The 14,832-nt window shown below is 24.6% G+C and overlaps 2 protein-coding genes across 12 annotated transcripts in view; one reads left to right on the forward strand and one right to left on the reverse strand.

The window, feature by feature from the left end:
• LOC725750 overlaps nt 1–9,709 on the forward strand; it is an 83,959-nt gene extending 74,250 nt beyond the window's left edge. For 3 of the 5 annotated variants that reach the window (XM_006558020.3, XM_016915189.2, XM_016915188.2), the window contains exons 3-6: nt 2,630–2,701; nt 5,105–5,244; nt 6,604–6,755; nt 9,027–9,709. In XM_006558020.3, coding sequence (XP_006558083.1) covers nt 2,630–2,701; nt 5,105–5,244; nt 6,604–6,755; nt 9,027–9,176 — 514 coding nt within the window. In that variant the 3' untranslated portion in view covers nt 9,177–9,709. The remainder of the gene's footprint in view (nt 1–2,629; nt 2,702–5,104; nt 5,245–6,603; nt 6,756–9,026) is intronic. The other 2 variants (XM_006558021.3, XM_001121559.5) reach the window with 2 other exon arrangements.
• A 2,760-nt stretch (nt 9,710–12,469) lies between these two features.
• LOC727189 (geranylgeranyl pyrophosphate synthase) lies at nt 12,470–14,268 on the reverse strand. Of its 7 annotated transcripts, none has more exons than XM_006558015.3 (8): nt 14,135–14,268; nt 13,957–14,027; nt 13,670–13,824; nt 13,374–13,518; nt 13,180–13,300; nt 12,948–13,087; nt 12,787–12,889; nt 12,470–12,723 (listed from the first exon to the last, which is right to left on the reverse strand). In XM_006558015.3, coding segments are annotated over exons 1-8 (969 nt in total). In that variant the 5' UTR covers nt 14,136–14,268; the 3' UTR covers nt 12,470–12,490. The 7 variants fall into 7 exon arrangements, with proteins under 7 accessions (XP_006558078.1, XP_006558079.1, XP_001122899.2 ...); XM_001122899.5 differs by having other exon boundaries at nt 12,471–12,708; XM_006558017.3 differs by having other exon boundaries at nt 12,528–12,698; nt 14,135–14,267.
• Between the last annotated feature and the right edge of the window lie 564 nt (nt 14,269–14,832).

Here is a 14,832-nt window from a genome sequence, read left to right on the forward strand (position 1 = left end):
AAATAAAAAAATAATACAATAACAATGATGTAAAAAAATTGAGTAATACGATTCAATAAAAGAAACAAACGTGAATTGTTATTACGCCTGATATAAATGTATCCGTACAAATAATATAAAATATATTTTCAAAAAAAGTGTATAAATTGTGTATTGATTTAGGAATTAAAAAAAAAAAGAAAAATTATCGCCGATTGAACATAAATAAAAAGTTTGTAAAACAAATAAATATCGAAATATTTTTAAAATATAATATCAATATGAAAACGAGAACGAAGAATAATCCACATTATATTCCGTCAGATACGGAAATCCAATGTGGAACAAATGGTAAACGAGTCGCGCGTATCGATTCGTTTGCCCGTGGATTCTCATTTGGATAACAGTGGCGCGTTCAATGATAGAAGCGGCAGTAGATTCGACCGCGGTATGATCAGCCACTCGGTAATACGCGTGTCTATCCCAACGGTCGACTGCATATTTCTCGCGTGTTGGCTTTATCCACGCGTGGTGGCGACATTAGCGCGTCTTGCCTTCCACAAAATTACTATAACACGAAATATCCCGAGCTCGAAATATCGTGAATTCCAACCGTGTCGAGTGAAATTAAGCGTAGCCAACATACGCTGATGAAATCGATGGAAAACGAGACGAATGGAGAATAATTTTTTTCGATAACTCGATTTTATTAAAGAAAAAGAGTTTTGTAATTCGTTTTCGTATGAAATGTATATTAATCGGAAAAATGGATTTCGAATTGTTTTATTGGATTGAATTTAAAAAATCGATTTTTCAGATTGAATTATTCTTGGAATATGACTTGAAGTTATCGTTATGATGAAATTATGGTAAAAATTTAGTAAAAAAAGGAATTATTGACGATAAATGTTATTGAAATACAATTTTGTACAATTTTTATAATCTCTGTTGAAACATGATAATTGTGATATGATAATCGAATTGTTTTATTGGATTGAATTTAAAAATCGATTTTTCAGATTGAATTATTCTTGGAATATGACTTGAAGTTATCGTTATGATGAAATTATGGTAAAAATTTAGTAAAAAAAGAAATTATTGACGATAAATGTTATTGGAATACAATTTTGTACAGTTTTTATAATCTTTGTTAAAATATGATAATAAAATATAATATTAATATTTGGTTGAAGAAATTCTGACAGATTGGTATTTAAATCTATGTAGATTTCAAGAGAACGTTACACAGAGAGAATTCTCCATGTTTCTGTACTCTTGAGACCTACGAGACCTAATATGCAACGAACTGGAGCACTAGCTGCGAGCATTTGACACGTTCATGTATAATTCAAGATAGATTATTATATGTTGACCTAAAAATATAAATTATCTTCGAAAAAATACATATATATATATTATAATATAAACATAAGAAAAATTAATTAATTCAATTAAAATACTCGAAAAAAGAAAATAATACAAAAATTATAAAACGATTCATTGATCTGTATATTTTTATACAATTTCAATATAAATTACAGATATTTTTATTTCTGTCAAACTGTCCATAAATATCCCCCAATTTCTTATTTCGAATGTTTAAAAATTCACGAATCCTAAATTTTCTTATTCTCGCTTCATGGAAGAGCCATTCTTAAAATTCCTCCGAAATTCATACGAATTCTTCGACGAAACAATACCCGGGGGGACAGAATTTCCCACGAACGAAATAATTCTCCTCCCCCCCCCTCCCCCCTCCTTTTTCAATTCGATTTCACCTTGCGCGGCTCGAGAAATCGCGAATTCGCTCGAATTTCGCGAAATTCCTCGCGTGGAACACAAAAAAAGAAAAAAACGGGGGATGAAACGGGGCGACGTTTTATAGCGGGTGGACACGACGGCAGCAGAGAATCACGGGGCCGCGAGTAATTCGCAGACTTATTTCCGCGATAAAATAAGAGTCGTGGCGCTGTAGGCGGGATACAAAGCGGAATCGCGAAAGAGAAATTGTACTTCGTTTTTTTTTTCACCGAAGATCGAATCGAGAGAGAAGGGAATATGAATTTGAAGGGAGTAGGAGATTTTTAAAAAGTTCGGTGTTTGGAGATTTTTTTTTGCGCTTGTTGCGATCAAAGAAGGAGCGTTTAAACGAGTTTGGAATAAATTTGTGCAGCTTGTTAATTAAAGGAAGTCGAACTGTTGGGAAAAAGTGTGGAAATTATGTATAACGGGGAAGAAGTTGTGGAAGATTAATAGCCTGGGATGGAGATAAGATGAGGGTGGTAAATGTAAAACGTTTATTTTAAGATTATCGTGTTAATATTGGAAGATAATGAAACTGTTTAAGAATATTTGTTGTGAAAGAAAAGGATTAATTTTCATGCAAATGTTAAATGAAGAGGGTAAAGGAATATTAATTTTTGAATATCCTGGATTGTTATATGGTGAAATATAAGTTGAATTTTGATAATTTTAAGAAGGAGAAATTTTCATTTGAATATTGTTTTTAATATAAATTTTGATCCTAAAAGGAGCAGTGAAAAAGAAACCAATAGATGGATTTTATATTACTATTTGAAACATAAATATAAATTGCAACAATATTCTTTCTTCCACTCGTTAAATAAAAATTTATATGATTCTATTTCAGAGCAGCATCTGGTTTGATATTCTTTCTTGAGATTACATGGGCCATCACCTTGTTTGTACAAATCTGTGTCAGGTAAATATACTTTCTATATATATTATTCTTATTCCTAAATTATTATAAATATTTTGTTCATGACTATAATTTTTACAGAATCATATCATAAATGTTTAAATTACTATCCATCATCACTAAATCTTAATATTATATTATATTAAATATAAAAAAATGTGTAGAATGATCAGGCGAATAGAACAAAATAATCACTATCAAGTTAATAGAACAGAGCAGACAAACAGAATGGGCCAGTTGCTTCCAACCAGATAGAATAAGCTAGTCACGTTCAGACAAGTAGAATGGACCAATCATGGCCAAGCACGTAGAATAAAACAATCATAAAAGAATAAAATAAAATAAGAAAGTTACATTCAGAAAAATAGTTTACGTCAGTCGCAGTCGGACAAACGCAATAACGTGACCAAAATAAAAAATGAAACATCTATAAATATCTTTGACAAATCAATTTCTTCTCTTTAATTTCTAAAAATATTTTATTCCAAAAAGAAAAAAGAAGAAGAAGAAAAAAATCAGTTCATTGAAAACAGATATTTCTGACAAAATCCCTAAATAATCACACGCTATTATTCCAAACTAGCAAAGCGAGCTCCCTTTTCATTCTAGCTCCCTTCATCTCTTCAAGCATTTTCATCGAAGTGCAAACAAGGCAAGAGGAAAAAGAAGATCCTCCACGGTATAAAACATCTGATTTTCATCGGTCGTAATAAGAAAGGTACGAAAAAAAAGGGGGAGGGAGGAGAAGGGAGGACGTTTATTCGTCGACTTTATCCCTTTTGATAACGTCGACAAGAATATAAACTCCCGAAACGAGTGGTGTCGAACCGAGATAGATCGTCGGAAGTTCGTCCGCCAATAAAATCGTCTTTTCCCTTCGGAAACTCCTTTCTCCCTTTTTATTCCACCTCGATCTTTCGCCGTATTCACTTCGAGCACGACTCTCCTTCCTCCTCGGTGGCTTCACAATCGTCGTCGACCCCTTCCATTATACATCTATATCAGGTTCTTGCATATTTTCTTCGTCCATCCTCTTCTGCTCCCACTTTAACACGCGGAGGTGACTCTCTCCGCGATCGAGGAAATTGGGACAAAGTTCGAACGTGGTAATTACCAGTCTAGTTTTCCATCCTTGCCACCGCTTACTTTTTCCTCGTTCGAGAATGGTTTGCACGATTTCGTCGACGTTTTTGCATTTATTGGAATCTGGAATGGCATTAGGAAATCAATGAGATTCGGCTCGAGAATTCTCGACTGACAATGAAGGGAAAATGGAAAAAGGTTGGTAGGTTGGTTAAATAACGTGAGACTTGAGCTCTGAATGAAACTATAGGATTTTTATAAAGAGATGTTGTAAGGGATATTGGCTTTGTTTGAAATTGATTCAGGTATGTGGATGATTGGAAAGTGAGAAAAATAATGTAGGAAATTACTGACTGTTTGATTTATGACTGGCCTGTTCTATTTGTCTGTCTGTGAAAAGTATTGTATGATATAATATAGTAGAGTTTTTTGATTAGATTGAAAAATGAGTTATAGAATATATTATAAAGAATAATATGTGTGAATGTATTTAGTAAAATTTGCATTTCACAAGGATAAATTGTTTTGAACTATTTTTTTAAATAGTTATTAATTTAAGATGAAATAGGTAGAATTTAATAATCTTTAAATCCAAAGGATATATTAGAGAAGTTAATACGGATAATATCAAATATCTATAACAATAATTAATTATTGTTATATTATTGAATTTCATCAATTTCAACAATGAATGGAATTGTATAGATATTATAGATTTCAATTCAATTTGTAATTCTGATTACAATCTATTATATCAAATCATTCATAGATTATTGTAATTATATTTTCAATTCTAAACTTAAATAAATCATTAATATTACTAATTTTTAGTATATTTTTTAATTATTTATGATTTATTCAATTATTTACTATTTTTAAATATTATTTTCTGATTATTTTTATTTGTTTCAGAATTCAAGTAAAATATAAACTCAAATTGAAATATAATATAAATTTAATATTATTTGCAAAAATAGTAAATGAGTTTATATATGTGATGAGACTCTACATTAAATTTAATAATATTTTATAAATAATTTGGATTTATTTCATATAATCTTTTCTTTTTTATTTTAAACTCACCAAAATAGGTTCACCAATCTATTATCTAAATTACAATGATATCACAAAATTATATCAAAAATTATATATTATTATATAATATAAAGTTATAAAGAAAATACGTATATGAATTATAATAAATTCCTCCTCCTAATAAAATCTCCAACGCTTTATTGCATCTATAAATCCAATTTGAAAAGACTTAGTTCTTGCAGAGAACGACACGGACCTCGATAAAACGTTGTATATATTTTGTTTCAGGAACGACGAGTCTCTTTGTTCATGCTGTTGGTCGGCAGTGTTGGCGATAACAAGAGGTTGGCGGAGGGCATTGTTTTATCTACCATTATCCTGTATTTTGGCATGGAAACCGTATAGTCTATGGTTGTCCTATGTTGCGGGTAACTTGGCAAACTAGTTGTTTAAATATTTATAAGTTGAAAATTATTAATTAAAACAACAGGGGCCCTTTTGTGAGTCGATTCATAGCTTAATAATGCATTGATAGAATTATTATTATTTCTTTTATTTATTTATTTTTTTCATTCTATCATTAAAATTATTTAACATATTATTTTTTGATATAATTTAACATGATTATTTTGAAAATATTTGAATATTATTTCATTTAATTAAATTAGAAGAAATTTTATATTTTTTCATGTGGAAACATTCACTTCGGTTTTGAAATAAATTTTAAATCTTTAAATATATGAAATGATAAAATTTAGTAATGGAGAATCTCAAAGAAAAATGATAAAATTTGTAATTTAAAAAACTACAAATTACATAGTATATTTTTAAATTATTTGTAAATTAATTATGATGAATGAAAAAAATTAAATTGTTCAGAGATACGTATAATTTGATATAATTAATTATATTAAACTAAGATATACAATTGTTGCATTTTAAAGACTAATTAACAAGTCAAAATATATAAATATAATGTTATTTTTATCATTGATAAGATAGATTTTAACTTGTTCGTGAATACGTTACCACCCAAAGGACTCACGAAAGCAAGTTCGGGTCTGCATAAATCTAATGCAGCACCTGAAAGCTGTCGCTCCTCCCTACGGATACTCATCGACTCATAGACAGTAACTTACCTAAGTTGTAGAAGAGAATTATATGTTATTGAAGACGAAATTTAAAAATCCCTATTTTTTGTTTAAAATAGTTTATTTTTATTCATATAGGAATCCAAATCCAGAAATTGCATCTAGATTTATTTTCATTGATTTTTAATTTTCAATATCTAAAAATCAAAGGAAAAAAAACAATTATTATTTCTGATTTTCAAATTTTGTTTTGATGCTGATCATCATGAATTAGGAAAAATTGCCAAATATCAAAATTCTATGATTAACAATCAAGAAAATTGATCTAAAGAATCAAAATATAAAAGTTTTCATTTTCATATAATTTTAAGAAAATTATGGAACTTTAAAATTTGACAATTTTTCCTTAAAATAATCCTAATTTAATGATCAGGAACTGTACAATAATTTGTAATATTTTTAGTATATATTACAATCAAAAAATGATTTAATTTGGCAAAATATATTATATGATTTCAAAAATATAACTGTAACAAATTTTCATTATTCTGAAATCTTGTATTCTGAAAAAATATTTGAATGAGAGGAACGCGAAAGAAACAAGGATTTGACGTTAAGTAATAACATCGAAAGCAAACTGAAATGAAAGAAATATATACCCCGTTATACATTTCCCTTTTGTTTTTATATCCCCAGCCGGACTTTTGGCAGTGCTATCCTTGCTGCATATTACGTCCAGTGCTTTGGGCATACGTGGTTCCTGCCAGATGAGCAATGCCACGGATTCGGTTGGCGAGAGCCTTCTAAATACTAGGCCTGAGAATTACGATCGTTTTGAAGAAGTTCTGGTAAGTATGCAAGCTAAAAAAAAAAAAAAAGAAAGAAAAGAAAGGAAAAAAAAATGTAATTTTCTATATTAAGAGATTAACGTTGAAAATTCTGCTACAAAGGAAATGTAATTTAATTATAGTTGTACAAGATAATCCTTTCATAATTCTATTAATTTTTTTCAATTTACTTTAAACTGAAAATTTTTTTTTAAGAAATTAGATATTTAAGAAATTGGAGATTTTTTTTAATAATTTAAGTGAAAATGATAGGTAAATATATTAAATAGTTGAAATGATTAAGATTATCATGGAAGAAAAAGAAGTAATTAAAATTGAATTTATTATAAAGAAATTTCAAAACTGAAATATATTTTAATTGTATATTTTATTAAGTAAAATGATTCTCAAATAAATCATTTGTTATTATGAAAATATTATTTTTGTACTGAAATGGAATTATATGCTAATTTAAAAGAAATTGTAATTTTAATTGCAATTATTATAATTTATTATTATTTCAAATTATTATTCAAGTTAAAAGAGAAAATGAAGAGAATCATAATATATAATTTTCTTATTACTTTTTTTTAATGTGCATTATTTGTATGAAAAACATTATATAGAACAATAGATAAGAGAATAATTTTAATTTCTTTTGAAAAAAATTTACAGTTTAATAATTTAAAAATCATTATTGGAAAATTAATTATTCCACAGATTTTTATGCACACATACATTTAACCTGTTTTTAACCTGTTTAGTGGATAATTTCACAATATCAAATATTATTTGAAAATATTTTTATAGAAGTTAATAGTAAACAGAAACGAATATCATAAAAACCATGGCAATGAGATGAAATCGAATAAAATTTTTATTTATGTAATGTATATTTAATATTTACTAAAGAATATCCTATTCATTACTCAAGCTCAAAAAAAAATTAATACAAAATAATTCATCATATTTAGAAAAATAATTTTTAAAAATTAAACTATTTTGAAAAAACTATATCTTTTGACGAAATCAGAACTTTTCATATTAAATTTAATGTAATTGTAAAAATAATATCAACATGGCGACTCAATTCTACTTAATAGGTTAAAATGCAGCAAAACAAAGCATTAAATATTCTCACACTTTAACCTGCCCTCTAAATCTTTATCAGAATTTTTATTCTCATTTTATATTTACTTATTCAATACATTTGGATATTTTAAAAAATTTTTTAAAACTTTTCACGAAATCATAAAATTTCTTTATCTATTTACATTTATATTTATTTCATATAATATAAAATTTTCATAAAAATTTAAAAAATTGAAATAAAATAAAATTTTTATTTAACGGAAACGTTATAATGATAAAATAATTATAAACTTTATATGTCAAAATTTGATATGTCAAAATAGTTAATAATTATAATTCTGAATATTTTTATTATATCATCGATTATAATTGAAATTGTATTTTTTTGCAAAAATTTTAAATGATAATATAATTTTAATATGATTATTATTAGTTTTATTACCTTGTAAATTATATAAATTCTTTTTATAATGAAAAGTTTTGAGATTTTGAAAAGAATTGCTGATCTACGACATTTTGAGAACTACTGATTTAGCAATTATCTCCACCATTTTTCGCGCCATAAACATTATATTTACTTCGATTTTCGATTCTCTTTTTCTTTTATTCATTAATCTTTTTTATATTCGACAATTATAATTAGTAATTTATATTATAATTAGTAATTCAATAAAAGTATCAAATAAAATATGTAAACATCTTTTAATTTATAAATTAAAATAAATTATTTTTCTTTTATTAATTTTTGCACTACTTTTTGATTTGCACTGATAAAACAGATAACTCATGTTCACTTTCACTTTTTTCTTCTTCTAAATACTTACAACTAGCTATAATTATCAATATTACACATTATTTTTATGTATACTTTTTATATAAAAAAAAATTTCAAACTCTGATCGAATCATATCGCCATATCTGAAAATTCATTTCGATTATTTTATAGATATGTGATTTTCTAACTCTTTATTTTATCTAATGTTTGCTATTAATGTATGTTATTTATTAATTCACTCATGTCGATGTATATCAATTCCTTCCGATATCATTCTCGTCTTCTTTTACGAAAATCCTCGATTCACAATCATTCACAACATAACATCTCCTTACTCGTGACATAACCTAATTCCTAATATATCATTCGTCAAAACAAGAATTGTCCGGTGGTTAACAATTCATTCTCCTAACCACAAAGAAAAGAACCTTTTTTCTAAGATCGAGTGCATCGCACAAGGTGACGGAAGTACTGGACGACGGTGTGTCTGGACCAACAGGACGAGTGGGAGACAGCGATGGGGAAATATGACACGAACGTCAGCCCTCGTGGGCAAGCGAATCAGACGAGGATAGTGAACCGGAACAAAGGACATGTCAAATAGCTACGCTATCTTAGTCGTTGATAGCAGATAGAAGAAACTCCGATCTCGACATTTTGCAAACGATGTCAAAATTCAAGCTTCTTCCGCGATATACAGAAGCCAATGGCATCTTTGTGAGAATGTAATATACAGAAAAGAAAGGAGAGAGAAAGCTTTGCGTGTTCGAAAAGTAACAGAAAAGTTGAACAGAGGAATGATGAAACTTTCCGAAGGAAGTTCAGCGGTCCAAAAATGAGCAGGTAAAATACGAGACTCGTTGAGAAATTTGATCAAAGATAAAGAGTGTCGGATCATTGAGATATGTAAAAATACTTGCAAGATTTCTCGTTTTCGTTTTGCATAGTTGAAATTTTTTACGAGTCAATATGGTATTGAAATATCGCATATGTTAGAACAGTGTTTCCTAATCAATGTCACGAAAATAATATTAAAATTTTATGAAACATAAAAATATGTAATATTTATTGATATTTATAAATAATATTTAAAAATAGAATTTATATAGATCAACGCATAAATAAAAATTCATTATTGGTTATGTTATAAAGTATTATTTTTATTGACATCAATTGAAATTATCAATATTAAATTTTATTCAATTTTTGATTAAATCTTATTCTAATTCTTGATATGAATATTTTAAAATATAACAAATATATTATCATATCAAATTATTCTTAAAAAGAATCAGGAAACACTGGATTAGATGATTTGCAATCGGCCTTAGATTATTAAGAGTTCCTTTCGATATATATATATGCGCGTGTTCAAATGTTATTTAAAAAAAAAGCTATTTAATAGTTTCTCATGCTCTGTACGTTTAATGATGATGTTTTATTTGTATTTGTGTAAGTAGTAAATGTTTTAAAATGATTAATCATAAACGATTGTATTTTAATGACTGTGAAGATAAATTTCAGAGTGATGTAAAAAATTTGCGTAGATGATTCGGAAAAAGAATTATGAATAATAAATTCAATCATAAATTTGAGAATATCGCAAAATTATAATATTATTCTTTTTTTAAAATAAGAATAATAATTAATTGTATTAAAATTATTAATATTATTATTAATATATTTATTAATTATAAAATTATTGATAAATATTAGAATAATTTGTATAAATAAGAATTTATTTAAATATATTATTTTATTTCTGAAATTTAAAAAATTTTTAATTTATTAAATTTCAAAATATAGTAATGAAAACAGAAAAAATCTCAAATTTATAATGAATAACATAGCATATATATAAATGAATAATAGAATGTGATAGTAAATAATATGTTTTACGCATGTATTAATTTATAAAAATATAATTCTGATAATAATAGCTTATAGAACTTAATATAGGCATTTATATTAAATAGCTTTGCAATTTTGAAAAAACATCATAACTGTTTCTAAAATCGTAAAATTAGTGCAAAGTTATTAATGATTGTTAATGATTGTATGAATGAATATTATTTATTTATATTTTTATCGAATGGGAAGAGAGAAATAAGAATGATATGTTTTTACAACTATGCTCGATTTTATGACTAATTAATAATAATACAATATATTATTCAATTAACTATTATATATCATGAAAAATAAAAATAAAAAAATTATAAAACATTTATAATTTTTAATACTTGGTTTTTAATATTATTATATAATATTTTCCACATGTATATGTCTAGATTTAAATAAAAAAAAAAATGATTAAAATAAATTACTTCTCATTCTCATTATTTCGTATATATAAATTTAAATTCATGAATTTTAACATGTTACATATTCAAAATTATAGTTTTTACTTGAAAGTATGACAAAACATGTGAAAGAATGTGATAAAACAAAAATATTATAAAATATTATAAATACATTGCTAAGATTTGAAGAAGATACATTTATTTGTTACAAATGGTTTTGTATGTAACAATATATATTATATCACATTATCAATTGTACAGCATATGATCGCATGATGTATAAATCAGTAGTAATACCTCCATAAGCGAAATTAATTGTAAGTTTAATATTAAATAATGTTAATTAAATTATTATACATGTATGGCAGCTTATAATAAAAATCAAAATATAATTAATAAATAGTCGTTTTACATGATTTGTTCAATATAATTTTTCATTTTTCAATTTTTGATTACAATTATAAATTTACTTTATTATTATTATGAATATTTCAAAAATATAATATACATCATACTGAAAATCATTTATTAATTTTTTTTTAATGACACTATTAAGAAAATATTTTCCATAAATATACATCTATATATATTTATAACTAATGCAAAAATAATCCATCTATATCATTATTTAATAAATATAAAATGAATATATTGAAATTATATTTAAAAATTATATGTAAAAATTCAATTATAATATTATTAGAAAAAATTTATCAGTTATTTTTTATTATTTTTTAATTAAGAGTCAGATTTATTTAAATTGCACTTTTAAAATTTTTTTAGTAAAATGGAAGACAAAGAAAAATAAAAAATAATTAAAAAAATAGAAATATAATTTATAATATGTTATCAAGAAAAATTAAAAAAAAATGAAAAACAATAAATAAAAATTAAACCAATATACTATTAATATTAAAAAATAATAAAAATAATATAATATAGTTTCATGTGCGGAATTCCATATTCATTACAATTTATTCATTTGTATTATGTACAAATATACTATATACTTTCAAAAAGCATAGAAAACTAAAAATAACAAAATTAAAAAATTAAAAAATTTGAATACTCATTTATATAGTTACAGATATTTTCACATTGAAAAAAATGTTAATATTAATACTAAATTAATATTAATATTAAAGATTATTTATTCTATTAGAGATCTTTCTATTTTTAATAAAGATTGAAATTTTTATTAAAAATGTCATATGTATGTATATGTATATACATATAACATTTAAGTATATATATATTTTATATATATATTATATATATATATATATGATTAAATTGGTATGTTTTGTATTATTTTTATTTAATAAGTAATATTTGAACTTCAATTATAATCAGTTGAAAATATGCATACAGCAAATAATATTAACATTTTTATATAAATTTTGAAGTAATTCTTATTGTTTATTATTTTACTTGTTAAATAAAGAAAAATTTTATATTTTTCTTCCTTTAAATATAGTAGATAAAAAAATGTTTAATTTCGAAATATATATATTAAAAAAATGTATATAAATGAAATATATATAAACATAAATTTTAAAAAACATAATATAATTAATTTTTTATTTTTATTCATTTCCTGAATATTTTGTATGTTTCCAAGATTTTAAATTATCTAAAACTTGAATTAATAAAGGATTTCCACCTAAACGTGCAATTTCATCTCTTGCTTTCTTGTCCAATTCTTCCAATAAAGTCCTTGTATAAGTAAAAGATCCAAACTTTTCTAGCAATTTAACACAATACCGTTTTACTTCAATATCCTTTGTTCGTTGCCTAAGAATATCTTTATCAATAGTAGCTAAGAATAATTATTTAAGAATATTTAAAAAATTAGATTATTTTGAATTAAAGAAAAGGATACTTATTATTTGTCTATCTTCTGGATGACTTCGTATAGCATGTATAATAGGAAAACTATACTTTCCTTCAGAAAGATCTTCGCAATAGCCTTTATTATCAACATACTATAAAAATTTTTGATATACTATAACTTTTATTTTGTCATTAAATCTGAAAGCTTACCTCTTCTGAAGATAGATTACAATAATCATCACGAATTTGAAAGTAAAGTCCTAAAATACTAGTTAAAGGTACAAAATCTTCTTTACATTCAGAAAATAATTGCATTAATCTTACAGCCAGATTAAAAAGACCACCTGTTTCTATAGAAAAAAATTTTAAAAATTTAATAACAAAATATTAGGAAAATTACTTAAAAATAAGATATTATCAAAAAGATATTATTAAAATTTACTTTGAATTGTCATTTGTTTATAAGCTGCTTCAGTAGGACAAATATAATTATCTCTCCAATAAATTTCCATACCCTGACCTCTATGAAGTTCTAGTAACTGTTCTAAATATATTTGTATACCCTAATATTAATTTTAATAATATTAAAATTAAAATTCATAAAAAAGAATAAAAATTTTTACATAGTACATTTACCTCTACATGATTTAAAGCAAGTACTTTTTCCAAAGCAATAAATATGGCATAATTTGCAGCATTCATTGTAGATGCTACACCATAAATATTATGAGCTACAGGAATACCTCTTCTTAAAACTGAATTATCTTGAATATCATCAATTCTGTAAAAATTATAATAATCAATAACTTTGTGATTCTATAAATATATACAATTGTTTTTGATGCTGTAAATATATCCAATATATTCAAAATATTTGAAAAAAAAAAAATAATAGTTTGAAGAGTTAAAATAGATAAGATTTGTAAACTTACAAAAGGCTGGCATTATGAAGTAACTGTATGATATCTCCAATATCGCGAAGCTTATCTGATTTTATTTTTAACCAGTAATTAAAAGCATGTGCTAATGTGGCTCTAATTTGTTTTCCAGGAACTTGAAGAATGTAATTATACGGTTCCAATAATATCTACAGGAAAATATATTCTCTCTTTAAAATGTAAAATTCATGATATAGTACAATTTATAATACAATAATACACCCGATTGATTCTTGTCATTTTGACAGTTTTCTTAACCTCATTGACCACAACAAACTAACCTCATCTTCTTCCTTGTTACCGGTACGCGAATAAGGTACAATTTTATCTTTCTCCATAACGTGTTCACACACTGTTGAAATAATCAATTTATATCGTTATTATATGCAATTATCACTACATGCAATGAACTAAACTATTATATCTAAGAAAATTACACCGACGAACTGCAATACTTACTACGTATATATAAGAATCGCTACTGCTTATGCGATGTCGTCTGCTATGTTATACTGGTAATTTCTCAAGATAAGATTCTATTATATACTAATATTTAGATATTAATATACTAATATTTAGATTATATTTAAAAAAAAATAAATTTGAAAACTAATGGAAACGTATTACGTTACAATTTATTCTTATCAAAGTTTAATATTTCAGCTAATTTGCATTTCACTATCAGATTTCATTAAAGAAGCAGAATAAAGTGCTTGTTTTATTTTTTAATTTTATTATATTTTATTTTATAATAAAAGTATTTAATATGTTAATAGAATTCTATATATTTTTATGTTATTCATAACTACATCATAGGTTATATATATATGTATTTAAATATGTATATTATTCTGTATTTAATATATAATTATTTAATAATATATAATAATATATATAAATAATTATAAATATATATAAAATTTATGCATTTCAATGCAAATCAATCCATAAATACATTATATTAAAATAAAGCAGAAGTGAAATACAAAATTATTTTCTATTCTTCTATTCATATATTATATTTATGATATTTATGCTATAAATAAAATCATAAAAAAATGGCAAACATATTACATATTAAAAAAATTGCTAATTTTTTCCTATTTAATAATTTTTTAAATAATCGTCGTTTTTTCGATAATCGTAATAATTAATAG

This window comes from Apis mellifera, linkage group LG11 (assembly GCF_003254395.2).
Source record: "Apis mellifera strain DH4 linkage group LG11, Amel_HAv3.1, whole genome shotgun sequence".
Classification (NCBI taxonomy): domain Eukaryota; kingdom Metazoa; phylum Arthropoda; class Insecta; order Hymenoptera; family Apidae; genus Apis; species Apis mellifera.

Excerpts from the sequence above, each read along its gene's own strand:
- LOC727189 (XM_006558015.3), bottom strand. Across the intron at positions 13,519-13,669 it reads CTTCATAATGCCAGCCTTTT|AATTGATGATATTCAAGATA; the intron begins GTAAGTTTACAA and ends TAATTTTTACAG. Across the intron at positions 13,088-13,179 it reads TAAACAAATGACAATTCAAA|AAACAGGTGGTCTTTTTAAT; the intron begins GTAAATTTTAAT and ends TTTTTTCTATAG.